Source organism: Nyctereutes procyonoides, unplaced genomic scaffold (assembly GCF_905146905.1).
Source record: "Nyctereutes procyonoides isolate TBG_1078 unplaced genomic scaffold, NYPRO_anot_genome, whole genome shotgun sequence".
NCBI classification, from domain to species: Eukaryota; Metazoa; Chordata; class Mammalia; order Carnivora; family Canidae; genus Nyctereutes; species Nyctereutes procyonoides.
The window spans coordinates 42,044,395-42,061,140 of record NW_026575049.1 but is presented as its reverse complement, the minus strand read 5'-3'; the positions used below and the strand labels follow the sequence as shown (position 1 = coordinate 42,061,140).

The window sequence follows — 16,746 nt, the reverse complement described above, 5'->3', positions numbered from 1 at the left end:
CTCTCTCTCTCTCTGCCTGTTGCCTCCACTTTGACATGGATGTGCATGAAGCATGTTGTCCTCCCTTTCAGGACCAGAGGTCTACGAGGGTTGTTTTGATTTAGTTTTGTTCATTAATCTTCATGTTTACTGCTATCTGTAATGTTAGTCTCGATATTAAAAGAGTTTTCTTTATAAATGTACATTTGCTTTTTTCTATATATCGTATTCCCCAGACTGCTTCATCACTTAGAAGTGTAACTGTTCCTTTGCTTGGCTTCCCTAGGACTGTATTGCCCCAGTTTGCCTACCCTCACTTCTTGGTTTGGATTTGGTATTGACCAGAGAAGCGTTTTATGCAGAACGCATTGAATGTTTTGTGTTTTGTTTTCTTGTAAGGTACAGTGGTCCCACCTGGCATCTCTCAAGAACAATGTTTCCCCTGTCTCGCGATCCCATTCCTTCAGTGACCCTTCTCCTCCCAAATTTGCACACCACCATCTTCGCTCTCAGGACCCATGTCCACCTTCCCGCAGTGAGGTGCTAAGTCAGAGTTCTGACTCTAAGTCGGAGGTACCTGACCCCACCCAAAAGGCTTGGTCTAGATCAGACAGTGACGAGGTGCCTCCAAGGGTAAGAAGCAGAAAGACAGATGTGTGCTGCTTTTTTCCTTTTTGTTATTTTTTCTTTTAATTATTTATTTTGACTAAGGGTATGGTGACTTCACCAGAATGAAGGGGCAATGAAACTTCAAAGGAACTTTTTACAGTGGGGAAAGTTCCGTAGTTAACACACTTATATTCAGCCAGTGGCCAGTTAGCTTATAATGGTTGTTGCTAACTCCATACTTACATACAAAGTAACAGAATAATATATATGAATAAGTCGATAAAGACTATCCTTCTAGAACAAAAAAGAATCAAAATATATTCTAGCTGTTGTCTTAAGTACTTAGACAAAAGCATTTATCAAATTATTTTGCAATATTAATGAATATCAAAAATTTCAGAAAAGGCCTTTTAAGAAAGATTTAACATAAAAATTCTTTAAAAATGATTTTTTTTTTTATTGAGGTATTTTTGGTTTTTCAATTTTTTGTTTTGGTTTGGTTTTAGTAATTACTGGTGAAATCAAACAAAAGGCACATATTCATTTCGTTTATTTTTCCTCCACTTGGAATTTGCTTCCTCTGAATATTTTCTTGCTTCCTACCAGTCTTTGTTTCCTGCTGATCCATTTGTAGACCATTGTTTGGTTTCTTTGAGCTGATTTTCCTGATCCTCACATTATCTCAGTAAAATGCTTTGTATGTCCCCTGCCACAAAGCTTTAGTCCAAACATCATTTGAATGTTATAGAAACATAGAAAAGCTGTTTGTCCTGGCTCCTTTGATGCCTTGACTAAATTTTCTCTATGTATTGTATCTGTGGAGGGCAGAGAAGGATCAGGGATGGGGTGGGGGTGGTGGGTGGTGGTAGTGATTAATCCTCACATAAGTAGGAGTGCTGTAAAAATGTATTTGGGTAGGGAAATCTTTTTTCTTCTCCTCCTATTTTCAATACTTTAATTTCTGTATTTTTCTGCCCAAAGGTTCCTGTGAGGACAACGTCTCGTTCCCCTGTTCTGTCCCGTCGGGATTCCCCACTGCAAGGCAGTGGACAGCAAAATAGTCAAGCAGGTCAAAGAAACTCCACTAGGTAAGAGAAGAGGGAAGCTTAAGAACAGGTTTACTGCATAGCATATTGTGTCATCTTTATTTTCATGTAAATGTTCGTAAACATGGAACATCTGAGGTAAAGAGATGATCACTTTATAAAAGAAAAACTGCCAGAAAAATCCATTATCGTGAATAACAACACACTGGTTTCTAGTGAAAAGTCTGAACCCATTTGTGTATTTCAGCACTTTTAAAAGGAAAACTCCTTGGTTCTGTAAGAGCAAGTGGAAGGAACAGCAAGGAAGGCAGCAGAGAGATGAGAATTGGAATCTGAGGGGGCTTATCATCTAAAGGATGTCCCAAGTGCTTAGGATTGGTATAGAACTCACAAACAGGCTACTAAAGGAAGTCAGTGGTTGACTTACAGTCTGTAGTAAGCTAGTGAATTAACCAAATAATATTTTTAGGTTGTAGTGCTGTTCTGTGTACACTACAGTAGCTGTTAGCTACATGAAGCTACTTAAATTTGAGTTTTACTTAATTAAAATTCAATAAAATTAAATTTAATTTCCTTAGCTACAATAGTCACATTTCTTAATATCCACATGTAGCCGTGGCTACCATGTTACACCAGTCAGCTCTAGAACATTTTCATCCTATCTAGTGACTTCCATTGGCCTGTGCCATCCTAGGGGAAGAAAAGAGCACTATATTGGCCATTTTGTACTTGATTGTCACTGAACCTCTGAAGTTAGCCTTCTGCATGGGGAGCCCTGAAAGAACGTGGAGCACTGAGATGGATGACGAACCAAAGCCATGGAGAGCCTTTCTGGTCCTTAAATGAGCATGGCGCACTATGGGATTCTCCAGTGACAGAGCCTATGTATTAATTGTGACCTAGCAAACTTGTGCTCTGGGTGCATCCATGGCCGGGGAATGTCCTAGCCCTTGCCCTCTGTCGCATTTCTAACACAGCTCGTACAGAGCAGTGTGCTGTGTGAGTGTCGGCTCTTCAAGGCGTTGACAGAAGTGAGAGCAGCAGCCTGGAAGCAGCATGATTTTGTGTATTATTTTATAAGTGGAATTTCTTATAAGAAGAAACTGAGTTTGGAGCTGTGACAGGAATAGTAACACTTTTCCTGTCAGAAGTGATGAAGATTTGGTGTCTGGCCTGTCATTTAACATTTTTTATTTAAACTTACCTGAGAGGGGATCCCTGGGTGGCTCAGTGGTTTAGCGCTGCCTTCAGCCCAGGGTGTGATCCTGGAGGCCCGGGATCGAGTCCCACATCGGGCTCCCTGCGTGGAGCTTGCTTCTCCCTCTGCCTGTGTCTTTGCGCCCCCCCCCCCCCCCGTCTCTCTCTGTCTCTCATGAATAAATAAAATCTTAAAAAAAAAAAAACTTATCTGAGATATTTCATATACCCAAAACTAACGTAACATTGTGTGTCAACTATAATTTTTTAAAAAAGGAGGGATGCCTGGGTGGCTCAGGAGTTAAGCATCTGTCTTTGGCTCAGGACGTGATCCTGGAGTTCCAGGATTGAGTCCCACATCAGGCTCCCTACATGGAGCCTGCTGCTCCCTCTGCCTATGTCTCTTCTTCTCTCTGTGTCTCTCTCATGAATAAATAAATAAAATCTTAAAAGGGTGGGGGGATATCTGAGGGACTCCAGGGGTGCTCAGTGGTTGAGCATCTGCATTCAGCTCGTAGCTTGATCCTGAGGTCCTGGGATTGAGTCCCACATCAGGCTCCCCACGAGAAACCTGCTTCTCCCTCTGCCTATGTCTCTGCCTCTCTGTGTGTCTCTCACAAATAAGTAAATAAAATCTTTTCTTAAGAAAAAAAGATATGCAATAAAATCCATGAATCATGTCATTGTAACTTTTGATGAATTTAATGTTAAATGCTGTTCATAGGCCTTTTTTTCTCATCATACCTACATTTCAGAGACACTGATGGACACATCATGCACATGTTTATAATTTGATAACTACATCTTGGGATAATGCAGGAGCTGTTCTCTCTTTTTCCTAACAGCAGTATTGAGCCCCGGCTGCTGTGGGAAAGAGTGGAGAAGCTGGTGCCCAGGCCTGGCAGTGGCAGCTCCTCCGGATCCAGCAACTCCGGATCCCAGCCTGGGTCCCACCCTGGGTCCCAGAGTGGCTCTGGAGAGCGCTTCAGAGTGAGATGTAGGGTACCTTTGCTCATCTCTTTCCCCATTAATGATATCAGGCTATAGGTTCAGTATATTGGAGATCCTTTTCAATCATGTAAAAAGGCCTGTGAATTTTTCACAGCTGCATATCACAGAACAGTGTTTTTGTGCAGGTTATTGATGATATCATAATTTTAATAATAAAGAGTTCACTTTTGAGAGCTTACACATGCTTAGCACAGTGAGTACTTTATGCGTTATCTCATTTAATCCTTAGAAGAACCCTATGAGAGAGAGAGAGAGGTACTGTCTCCATTTTATAGATTAAAGCAGCTACAATTTAGTGAGGTTAAGTAACTTGTCTAAGGTGATGAGCTGGGATTTGAACCCACTTCTTTCACTATAGACTCCATTGATGCTGTCATCGTTACTGTTATTTCAACCCTTGAAATAATAAGCTAATGAAAAATCCCTCTATTATATTATTGACATAGTGTAACAAGGTATTGCAAATGCAGGTTAGGCAGAGTCGGGTCTGCATGTGGAGACCTGCTGTGAGTGGGGCTAACAGAGGTGGGCGGGAGGGGAGGGAGAGACAAAGGCTAGGTGGACTGGGTCAGATATGTGCTCTGTGTTTATCTGTTTCTTCCTTTCTTGTCTGTCTTGAATTTCACAGCGTCATCCAAATCTGAAGGCTCTCCTTCTCAGCGCCTAGAAAATGCAGTGAAAAAACCTGAAGAAAAGAAAGAAGTTTTCAGACCCCTCAAGCCTGCTGTAAGAATTATACAAAATCAACTTTACTTATTCTAAGCTTGAGTGAGGTCTTCCTATTAAAAACATATAGTTGAGAGTCTTACAGTCCTTCCTGTGGGCTCCCTTCTCACAGATTGGAGGAATTAGAAGAAATATGTCCTTAGACACATTTGTACACATACCCCCCTCACTGCTGTAGTAATTTTTTTTTTAATACAAAAGAAAGAAGAGCCTTTTATTTTTATCTCTTTGCTCAGCAATAACCTTTATGTATTTTTGATGACCTGGGCATTTACAAAACTGTCTTTGAGAGTAAATTTTTTAGTATCACCTTCTTCTTCAACTCTACTTAAATTCTGCCTTTTGGTACTGGTAATGACAGTTGTGACTTCCTTATACTTGGCCTTTAGTTCTCGTTGCATTAACTGACCATGTAACTGTGCCCATTGTGGGATTGTAATAAGCTTTTTGGAATTTTGATTTCTCGCTTGAATTGATTCCTGTCCTTCTCCTTCCTCCCCTTCTTTCTCCCGTGCTTCCTTGTGCTGTGCATTTTGCATCACTGATGGTTTCTCCGGCTCAATGCAACTGCTCCTACGCTGAAGGGCGAAGTGGTAAGCCCCATCTTTGAAAAATGCCACAGCAGAGCAGCATTCCAACTGCCTCTTAAACTTAACTTACGGTCCATCTACATTTCCTTTCCTCCCTCAACTTGCCTTTTTGTTCTTTCTGGAATTCAAAAGTGCTAAGCTTCTGCTTTCTCTTTTTAACACAGAATTTGCTGCATATATTTATTATTATTAAATAGAACTTCTAAAAATAACTTCTTAAAAAAGCCACAGTTGTAATCATGAGACAGTAAGACTCAAGGTCCAATACACTTATTTCAGAGGCTCAAACTCAGAGAAGGGCAACATATTCTTAACTGTGGTGAAGGAAACTCAGTTGGAACTGCTAAAAAGAAAAAGGAAAAATGACTACGTAGCCTGCTTTTTCTAACAACCACAAGAAAGTCATTACTTCCAAATATAATTCCCAAGTAGAAACTTTGGACTTCTGTATGAAATTGTCAAGTGTAAATAATAATCACGCTTGAAAATTATATGTGGATACTTGACTGAATATTAAAATGTCTCAGTATGGAAGAATAATGGGAAATGAAGCTCCTTTTGAATAATGTCTTTTAAGGTAGATTTCCTTTCTGTGTGATGTTCATAGTTGTTGGCAGTGTTGCAGGAAAGTGTGGGTCAGGTGCCAGGGGAGGGCCTCATCCCCTGCCCACAGCAGCACAGGCTGCTTCCACTCTCCCACTTGCTGTGTCACGGACATTCTTAGGAATGCGGCAAGTTGTTAACACTCCATGAAATAAGATATTAATAGTATACTCACGTTTTCACTTTTTGTAGGTTTGAAATTGTTAAAAGGTAGAGATAAAAATAGGTTCACTAAAGAAAAGTTTTCAGTCAGCTCTATTTAACTATAATCTTGCTTTTTGGATAATCTCTTTGAAATAAGACCATGTTACATAGGCAGAACTCCAAGAATTTTCCTTCACAACATTTGTTGCCCTAGAATTTTATGTTAGAGTTTTTAAAAAGCACTGTTGGCCTGTTGTAAGCAGATTATGTTTTTTATTGTTGGGAGATTTGAACTGTGTACATCTTTGGCTTTCTTTTTTCCCTCTTTTTACATTTTTTGGTCTTTCCTGTCAAAAGCTTTAAGAGCTCACTTTCCTGTGATGCTAGTAAATACAAAATAGTTTTACAGAATGGATGTTGTGGCCATTTTATCAATCGTTAAAATGAAGAATGTCTCATAATTTGTTGTTTTCTTCCCACTACACCCTGCACACGCCCCTTTGCCTTACTCTCATTTCTGTCCTGTGCATTAGGATTTGACTGCACTGGCCAAAGAGCTTCGAGCAGTGGAAGATGTGCGACCACCACACAAAGTGACAGACTACTCCTCATCCAGTGAGGAGTCCGGGACAACAGATGAGGAAGACGATGACGTAGAACAAGAAGGGGCTGAGGAAGCCACCTCTGGACCAGAGGACACCAGAGCAGCGTCAGTCCTTGGTGTATTTTAGAGAGGCTGAGAGTGGCTCTGCTGAGCTTACTTTTCATTTAGAGCCAGTTTTTCCCAAGCTTTTCCTGAACACTTAACATTTACTTCTGGATTCAGCAGCAGGCAGCCTTTATGTTCCTCTCCCTTCTCCTTGTTTGGGTGCACATGCGTGTTAGTGCTGTTCCCCAGTACCCTAGTGGGTAGTTTATTGTTTTCTTTTTAATTTGAGGATATGACAAAAGGGAAGTTTCAGTTCGGTTGAACTACATTAACCGTAAGAATTCATTCTAAATGTTTTTGCTTAAAAACAAATCATACTGGGAGAAAGTTCTTTGTTGAAGGAGAAGAGCTAAGCTTTTGTTTTCCTTGAGGAAACTGTATCTGTAGCCTGATCTTGTCTTAAGCCATGGGGAATGTGAAGGATCTAAACAGGATATTCTCGACTTGCGGGATGATAGCCCTTCACTTCTGATTTTTGTCTCAATAGGTCGTCCCTGAATTTGAGCAATGGTGAAACAGAATCCGTGAAAACCATGATTGTTCATGACGACGTAGAAAGTGAACCAGCCATGACCCCATCCAAGGAGGGCACTCTAATCGTCCGCCAGGTACCTGTGTCTTCTCTTTGTTGTTAGAGGCAGAGCTTCTCCTGTAGTCATTAACCCACTTGCTCATTCACTCACTCATGCTGTTTCTACATCATCATCTGTTTTCATGTTAATAAGACCCAGAGGGTAGTGTTGGGGGCTAGGGAGGCAGGTATGTGCTGCATGCCAAGAAGGTAGCTAGCAGTCTTCCACCCCACATTGCTGCTCCTCTGCATGTTTTGCGGCAGCCCTCATTCAAGCACCACGCTGATTCTCACAGTCTGTGTCTGAGTAGTAGAAAAGCCACAGGGAGTCCCTTAACAGGCTCGCAGAGTGAGGAGGCAGGGCCCAGTCTGTGGCAGAGCAGCCACAGAGCTTCTGCAAAGCGCTCCTAGCACTGAGTGTCCGCAGTGCTGCAGCAGGAGCAGCCCTTAGGCAGGAGTAGTTGAAGAGTGGATGCGCCTCATCAGCCACAGGAGGACCTCGTGGAACAGAAGGGTTGGGAGGTCTCTCTTGCGTGTTCTAAAACATTAGTTTCCTCACTCGTTGAATATTAAATGTGTACCACCCCAATGTGCTCGGTTCAGATTACTCAGCTTTACAACTGTCTGTTCATTTCTTAGCTTAGAAAACAGAGAAGTGATGCACTTCCCGTGACATAAAACAGGCGCCTTTCTAGTGTTTTGGACTTTTCCTGAGTGTGTTTCATGCAATGGCAATGCATTCGGATGGACAGTGAGAAGAACGTGGAAAAGACCAGGATTCAAAGAAGCGACAGGGTACTCTCTAGAGTTTTAGACAGGAAGATTTTTAAAGAAAAAAAAAAAGGCGAGTGGTTTTGGTAACAATAGCTAGTGCGGCAGAGAAACCAGATTAGGCAGTCACTGCTCAAGTCCCGTGGCCACCAGATGAGGTACTTTGAATTCTGTTGGCTCAGGCGAGGCATTTGGCGAGGAAGTTTGAACAATTCCGGCCAGTTTCCTCCGGTCTTTCCTTGATAACTTAACAGAGTTTGAAAAGTCACACAGCACCTTAAAGTCAGTTATCAGTAGGGTCATAGGGAATTTCAGCAGCGCTTGAGCGAGACGAGTGTGCCTGTTTTTTCTACAGAGTACAGTTGACCAAAAGCGCGCCAGCCATCATGAGAGCAATGGCTTTGCCGGTCGCATTCACCTCTTGCCAGATCTCTTACAGCAAAGCCATTCCTCCTCCACTTCCTCCACCTCCTCCTCCCCATCCTCCAGCCAGCCGACACCCACCATGTCCCCACAGACACCCCAGGACAAGCTCACTACTAATGAGGTATGTCTCGCACCACAGCTGGCTGCTTTCCTAGGGTTTGACCAGCACTGCCTAGTAGTTAGTTTGCAGAGGAGACCTTTCCCACGCCCCTCACCCCTCCCTCCCCACCTGCTTTCTTCTGTCACCTACCCTTCTCCCCAACCCCAAGTAACATGTCTCAGATCTGCATACAAATCCCGTAACCCTAGATCAATGTCCCTCCAACTTGCCAGTTCACTGTTTACTTTTCTCTAGTTAAGTGTAGTTGCATGGCTTCTTTATTCAGTTTATTTTATAAAAGTCTAAGTAAAATGATTGCTGTGTTCTCAGATCCATTATGTATTTGGCATGAAATTCTTGTAGTCCTTTGTGGAATCTGCTTTTTTTTGATTCTTTTTATCTGAAAAATAATATACAGAAAAAATTGGTTAAGCTGACTTGGCCTTATCTGGACACGCTTGTTATCCTCTATAGGAATCTCCTTCAAATAGGCCTGGGTTGCTTTTTGTTTTTGATGGGGGAAGATTGTTGATTGGTTAATCATTTGTTTTCACCCACTCTGTTAAAAAGGACTTATTTCCTTGAAATTTGCAATCACTCAGAGCTTAAGAAAAGGACAAATGATTTTTAGGGAAATCTAGAAAATTACGGTGTTAAGAGCAAAGATCTGAGCATGATTTTAATTTAAAATTTTGAGTGGGAAATCCTGTGTGCTCGTTTGAAGGCTTGGCTGTGGTGCTCACTCAGTCTGGGTACTAGTTGGGTGATGCTTTGCTCTTTGGAAAAAGATTATGCCCCCAGTGCAGTGAGAGAGTCCCCCTTGAGCACCCTGTACTAAATTAAAACAAGCAGTTTGATTTCTTGGGAAGTTTGGTTGAAATGCACTTGTCTAACAGTTGAACAAGGTTGAAAGTGGCACGTAGCTTCAGCCAGTCTTGTTAATGTAAACATTTACTCCCAGCTTGTATCTACCTGGTCCTGTGTTGGTTCCCTTTTTAGAAAGAATCAGAATATAATCCTTTCCCCCTGAGGAGCCAGGGCCAAGTAAGGTGGGCTTGCATAAGACTGGCCATTGGATGGACTGGCCATTGGTCATTGGGCAGGGTGGGAAGCTTGCCAGCAGGCGGCTATATCCAGTGGAAGGAGAAAGCCTGGGAACCTGGGCAGGCTTGGGCTCTAGCACATGGTGACTTTTAGCTGCCCATGGAGGGCGAAAGATTTCAGGACTAAAGCACTTGATCGGAAGTGTTCTTTTTTTTCTCCAGTGATATATGCCACCTACACTCAACATTTCTCCTTATATTTATATTTAAACTTGGCTCCATTTTGCTCTAATGTACAGTATTTACTATAACCCTTAACTCACTAAACTGGCAAGTTTATTTTTCTGTTTGTTTTGTTTTTAATTGTCATTACATTTCCACTTAACAATTTGTTTCACTTTCTTTGTGTTTTTTTTTTGTCTTAAGTTACACTATTAACCAAAACACTAGTGCTCCTAAAAGAGCTAAAGTATGTACCATATCTTGTCGTTTGCACCTTTCACTAATGAGCCCCTGTTCAAGATGGGTTTACTGATGATGCACCTAAAACGGTGGTAGCCAAAGCTTCTGTAGCTTTCTGGCAAGAGGCTCACGTTAAATAATACAAAGTAAAGATTTGCCAATATTCCAACATAGGTTAATTGGCCTCTTTTAGACAGAGGAGTAAATTCAGAAATTGATGAATTAAGATAGACATTTCAAACCTCCTTTAGGAGTTTTTATTTTAATTGTTTACTTAAAAAGAAAAACAAAAAACCTAGGAGCGTGAAATACAGATTTTGTTGGTAGTTCGCAGCATTCCTGTCTTAGATGAACAGTATTTCTGAAAAGAGATGTAGCTCTTTTGGTGGTTCCAGGTTGTACAGCCTGTTGGTGGGGTGTGTTGTGCACATGCATCTCCCCTCCCCCAGAGAGCTTTTGGGAGGAATGATGCAGGAGGGACAGGGCTTGCTAGTGGGAAACTGTACAGTAGAGAAGTGGCTTGAAATGTTTTGTGTTCATCTTTTTAATGTCATTTGTATTAATAAAATTGAAATTTACATTGCAGACTCAGTCCGCTAGTAGCACACTCCAGAAACACAAATCTTCCTCCTCCTTTACACCTTTTATAGACCCCAGATTACTACAGATTTCTCCATCTAGTGGGACAACAGTGACTTCTGTGGGTAAGTAAACCAGCGACAAGAAAGCAGCTGACAAATAGGACTCGGTCACTTTGTGTTGCTCTTTCTGATGGCTTAGGCATGGCATGGTGGTGGTGTGCAGGCACAGACCTCGGATACAGAAACACCCATCTCGCTTGCATTGCCTTACTTGCAATGAGCTGCATTGTCAGTTTCCCTTTTCCATATACATTTCTTACAAATTTCTTTTCCTTGACGAAGAGTTGATTATAGCATATGAATATTTACTTTAGATGTGGTGGGAGAGGGAGACAGATGCAGCATTTGTGTGTACAGAAGATAATTTCAATTGTACTCTGTTCTAGTGGGATTTTCCTGTGATGGAATGAGACCAGAAGCCATAAGGCAAGATCCTACCCGGAAGGGCTCAGTGGTCAATGTGAATCCCACCAACACTAGGCCACAGAGTGATACCCCAGAGATTCGTAAATATAAGAAGAGATTTAACTCCGAGATTCTGTGTGCTGCCTTATGGGGTAGGTATCTTAAGGCCACTGTGATGTCATTTTTTTATTTTCCTGAGGGTAGACTGGTCTTTTAGAGAAGGTAGTATTTTGGACAGTTGGGGGATTTTGTAAAGAGTTGTTGACAGATAAGTTGGAAGACTTCTGTAATGCGTACCCTTGTTACCTTCTCCTGCAGAATCGTGCAGGTATATGTGCCTGCTTGCATTCTTTTCAGCCACCAGGTATTGGAATGGAAACTCCTCTCCCATTTCTTCATGTAAAAAAAAGTGAAAAGATGAGGACATTTGATTTGGTCCTTACTTATAGGGAAAATGAAGAAGCCTGTTGGATTGCTTTTTAAATGCTTCAGTTTGACATTTTTTCCCTGCTCTTCATGACTTGGGCCTAACATGGAAATGAAGCTTTTAAAAGCAGTTTGCCACTGGCCAGAGTATACAGAAGAGCACTGTGGTGCCGTGCCGCCTTTCCCTGTTCCATCTCCGCAGTGTTGATGTAGCTGCTTCTCACAGCTTGAGATGCCATGAGACATTGTGCCTGGGGAGGCCACCACATGCGAGACTTGCCCTCTCATTCTGAGGCTGGCCTCTCTGTTGCTCCTGGGCCATCACCTTCCCCACTACCGCAGACAGACCCTGCTCTTGGCCTTCCCTTGTCTTCCAGTCCCACACTTTGTTCTTGTTCTTCTCCTGTCTAAACCCCGAAATCAGCTGTTTTTAGCAGGGACCCTGTTTCTGGTCAGCTCCTTCCTTGACAACGCAAATGTGAGTGGACAGAAGACATGTGATCCATTTTGGTTTGAGTGCACTGCACGTCAGCCTCAGCGTGTGGTTTGTTGGAATGTCCATGATGGCCTCCAGGGTGACCAAATTGACCCTCCTGTCCACACCCACTCTACCCCTCACCCCCTAACCTTACCCAAGACTTGAGGGCCTCGCTGCTTGCCTCCTGAACTTCACAATGTTCCTCATTCCTGTTGTTAAAGAGGGGGTCTGTTACTTGTTAGAAGTTCTCCTTGTTCACCTCCTAGACTTTTATCTGTCTGTTGACTTCTCTCCTGCCCCTTTCCCAAGCTCCTATTCGGCCTTCTTTCAAGGATTTCAGGAGAGTCTTCTCCCCTTTGCTGACATACCTACTTTCTCTTTGACTCTTTGAGTCCTGGATTTCTGTCCTTGTCACCACCAAATATCTTAAGTCCCTTAGTGATCATAAGGCCTTTTTGTATTAACCCCATAGGTAAAGGTAATAGTAGACACGTTGAGGAGATTACTGGAATCCTGTAAGGCAGCTGTCACAGCATTGTCACCCATGGTCCTGTTAAGTGTTGCTCTGTGAATGCCAGTTGTGATCCCATCACAGGGTTGAATTCCATCATTTTTCTTTCTGAAGGCCCTTTGTGGGGGATTGTATGTCATCAAAATTCATACATTATATTTAGTGTAGGAATTATGTTAATAAGTTATTATTTTAAAATTGCTAAAGTAGTTTTTATCCAGAAAGTTTGCACTTGGTACCAGTCTTACACTGATTTTATATTCCTCTATTGTCCTGCAAAGTGCTGGACACCCATTTTTGTGCCATTAACTGATTTTGTAACTAAAATCCTTCTTTTTTCCTAATTAACTCTTTAGTACCTCAGAGAAAAGAGAGTATCTCGAGCTTGTGTTTTTAAAATTGCAGTGGAACTTTCTATTTTATCAGTGTGTGGAAAGGAGGGATAAACAGATGACTTAAAATTGAAATGTTTTTGTAAATTGGTATATTCGAGTTGTTCCTTGGCTTGGGGCACATTGGTGGTGGGCTTCCTTAAACTGCCTCTGATAGATAAGCTAAAATGTAAGATAAAAAATAGCCTTTTAAGTTAAGTTTTAAAATGAGCCTTTTAAAGACTTAGACCCAGAAAAGTTAAAACATGTACTATGAAAGAGCTAAACTGACAAGGGGAGAAAATTCAGAGGGCACTATTAAGTGGTAACTCATTTAGGGTCTGCTGATCAGTGTTAGATAGGTTAAGTGGGTTTTTTGTGCCTCCTTGGAACAGGCTAGCCTCAAGGATTCTTTTTTTTTTTTTTAAGATTTTATTTATTCATGAGAGACACAGAAAGAGAGAGGCAGAGACACAGGCAGAGGGAGAAGCAGGCTCCATGCAAGGAGCCTGACGTGGGACTCGATCCTGGGTCCCCAGGATCATGCCCTGGTCTGACGGTGATGCTTAACTGCTGAGCCGTACGGGCTGCCCTCAAGCATTCTTTTTTAATCACGTTACATAACTATATGACTTTTGTTTTGCAAGTTGCTATATATTTATTATATTTTTGTATTAAGACAGTTTTTCCATTTGCAGCCAGGATTATTTTAACACATTTTGAACATCATTATTTCCACTTTTTTTTTTTTTAAACAAAATGTCTACATGCAGCATGGTGCTCAAGCCTACAACCCTGAGATCAAGAGTCACATGCTCTACTGACTGATTGAGCCAGTACCCCTGTTCCCATTCTTAATAGTAAACTGTCTGCAGTTTACTACAGAGCTTTGCCTTGTACTATCATCATAGAATTTAAAGGAGACTTTAAATCACATGTTATAGAGCTCTTAGCCATTTTTCCCATCAACCAATACTGGATTCCTATGAATACAATTGCAGTACCTAGTACAGCTTACCTTTGAGCAATTAGCATTTAAAGTTTAATTTTGTTTAACAGTCAAAAGGTTTAAAAATCATGTTTATAAAAGGTTATTGTGGCATGCAACTTAATTTTTTCATAGGCCCATAATTTCAAGGTGGTTATTTTCCAGTGACTGTCAATATTCCTTTGACTACTAATAGTACTTTACAAAATTTCACAGTGCTTGGAAATACATAATGGAGAATTACAAGTTAGAGTGTAAGTGCCTATATATGCTTTTTTGTGTGTTTATGAAAAGACTTTTTCAGCTTTTGTCTTTTATTCCTTTATTCATTGCTGTAAAATCTTGACTGATAATTGGATGCTATTTATTTTTGGAAACCACAAATAATGGAAAGATTTCAAAGGCTCACACTTTGGGTAGTTATCAGCGGATTTTTTTTTTTTAAGATTTTATTTATTTATTCATGAGAGACACATGGAGAGAGGCAGAGACATAGACAGAGGGAGAAGCAGGCTCTCTGTGGGGAGTCTCATGTGGGACTCGATCCCAGGACTCTGGGATCACATCCTGAGCCAAAGGCAGACACTCAACCACTGAGCCACCCAGGTTCCCCATTACCAGATTCTTAATAAGGATTTTTTTCAGCTGCATTTTATACTGAAGATTGGGAAGATAACTGAAATACTACCTGAAATGGAACTTTTAGAATGGACTCTATCTGGCAGCAGCTCTATATCAGTTAATGTCCTGTTTTTCTGCTGCAAGTAACTGTGAAGCTAATTAGAATAATCTCACTTAGGGATATGGAGGGAAAACATGAAGAAAAATGTCCTAATATAGTTCTACATTGTTAGGGAGGTAGTCACTATTAAATGGCCAACCTCAATGCTTCAGCAATTCGTAACTCATCGTTGTGAACCTGGCACTCTGTTAGTGAAGTTCCTATTTAAGTTTGAATGGCAGTACCATAACCACATACGTAAATTCCAGGTTTCCAACTTCCCCAAGATCCCAAAAGTGGTTTTCTCTCCTACCCTTTTTCAGATAGAAATATTTCATTGCCACTCCTCTATGGTGATTTGTTGTCATTTGGTTACTTTAACCTCTGACTATTCCAAGCATTTCTTTTTGTGGGTGAGTTACGAAAACCACTCCTTTCCAGATAGATAGTGTTATCTTTTCCATATAACCAGACTGTTTGCCACAGAAAGCATAAAATTCAGGTCTTTCTGTGTCCTTAAAACAGGAGTGAATTTGCTAGTGGGTACAGAGAGCGGCCTGATGCTGCTGGACAGAAGTGGCCAAGGGAAGGTATATCCCCTGATCAACCGAAGACGATTTCAGCAAATGGATGTCCTTGAAGGCTTGAATGTCTTGGTGACGATATCTGGTAAGTGTTCATTTAGTAAAGCAAGATTACTTCCCAGTACTAAATTCCATTAGCTCATTTTTTTGAAGTAATGGCTAAATGAGGTACAGCCATAGCATGGTTTTACAATAAGGTGATAGAAAAAATGTATTCAGATGTGACCCACAAGTATGCACTGAACCTGTGGCTCCTCTAAAGAGCAGTTTTGACAGGCACAGGGACATGCATTCTCTAGTAGACACTGATCCACATGACGATTCTCCACCTCATTGCTGGTTGGGTTTAATGTGGCTTCTCCAGCACAGAGGTTTGTGTCCACTTCCACCCACAGGACTCTTTCATACAGAAGGAACTGTGCTCTTCCATGATGGTAAAAGTGTACCTTATTATATTTTTTCTTACATCAGTTAACACCTAATACTTTTCTTTCTGAAAGGAGTATTTTTTTTCATATAAACTATGTAATGTGTGTTCGTTGTAGAAAACTACTGCAGAAAAGTAAGAGAAATGAAATGTAAAATCAGAGACACTTTTCAAGTTTGACTTTTCAAGTTTTAACTCTAATCTTAAGCATACACACAATACACACTAAAAGGGAGGAATCTGCATAAAAAATGGTTATATTTCAAAAATACAGAAAATAATAGAGAATAATTACATAATAATGACACCCATGTACTGATTAGCTAGTTTTAACAGGTTAAGTATAAATACACTCTTGTATGTGCAGTTAGCACCCTGTCCAGCTGTCCATGGTAACCACTGTCCTGGAGTGAGAGTGTATTCTATGTATTCTATTCATTCTGTTTGCCCAAATCATGTAGCTTGCTCTTTCTGTGCCATTAAACATTTCTCCGTGACATTGATTTTATTTGACTATAGAGTTTCTTTGCATACATATTCTATTTACTTTTGTTGTAAGTCTTTCAGTTTATCCCTTTTTTCTCTCTCATACAAACATCTTTCACATACATCTTGTAGCTTAATTAACCATTATGCATACATATCCATGTTGCACAGATAATAATATCCTAATAATTTGTTTTATTGCTGCTGTCAAGAGTATGTAAAATTGAAACAGTTTAAATAGGCCTTAAAATAACCAGCAGCAATTTTGATTTAATCATCTGCTAACCCAAGCTTATATTTTTTTATATGTAACATTTCTTGGAGTTATTTTAGTTTTCAGAAAGGTTTTTGGTTGTAAGTAAAAGATCTTTGTTGAAATGCAGAAATTTTTCATCTAGCTCATACTTTAAATGAGAAAACAGTCATTTGCAACTTGAGTATTGATGGGGAGCGGGTTTTAAAATTGGAGGAAAAATAAATTTGCTGCTAAAAGTGATTTAAACTTCATTTTATGATCCAGTGAACAAGATGACTAATGGGAATCACTAATCAGTTGACACCAATAATAATTTTTCAGTCTACTTTTCTGTATTCTTTTCCTCTTTTTGTAGTTTTTAATGGCTTTTACAATCATGAAAGTAATAATGTTAATTGGGGGAAGCTTCAAAAAGCTTTCTTACCCTAAGAAAAAAACTTAAGGTAGCATTTTGTTTTATTCTTC

At 40.6% G+C, this 16,746-nt stretch overlaps 1 protein-coding gene across 50 annotated transcripts in view; it reads left to right on the top strand.

Moving 5' to 3' along the window:
* Positions 1 to 16,746, top strand: part of MAP4K4 (mitogen-activated protein kinase kinase kinase kinase 4) — a 189,537-nt gene that overhangs the window by 160,822 nt on the left and 11,969 nt on the right. For 10 of the 50 annotated variants that reach the window (XM_055328835.1, XM_055328797.1, XM_055328812.1 and 7 more), the window contains 10 exons: positions 379 to 612; positions 1,570 to 1,676; positions 3,677 to 3,828; positions 4,471 to 4,568; positions 6,439 to 6,614; positions 7,102 to 7,222; positions 8,312 to 8,503; positions 10,574 to 10,691; positions 11,015 to 11,185; positions 15,054 to 15,197. In XM_055328835.1, coding sequence (XP_055184810.1) covers positions 379 to 612; positions 1,570 to 1,676; positions 3,677 to 3,828; positions 4,471 to 4,568; positions 6,439 to 6,614; positions 7,102 to 7,222; positions 8,312 to 8,503; positions 10,574 to 10,691; positions 11,015 to 11,185; positions 15,054 to 15,197 — 1,513 coding nt within the window. The remainder of the gene's footprint in view (positions 1 to 378; positions 613 to 1,569; positions 1,677 to 3,676; positions 3,829 to 4,470; positions 4,569 to 6,438; positions 6,615 to 7,101; positions 7,223 to 8,311; positions 8,504 to 10,573; positions 10,692 to 11,014; positions 11,186 to 15,053; positions 15,198 to 16,746) is intronic. The other 40 variants (XM_055328843.1, XM_055328823.1, XM_055328816.1 and 37 more) reach the window with 10 other exon arrangements.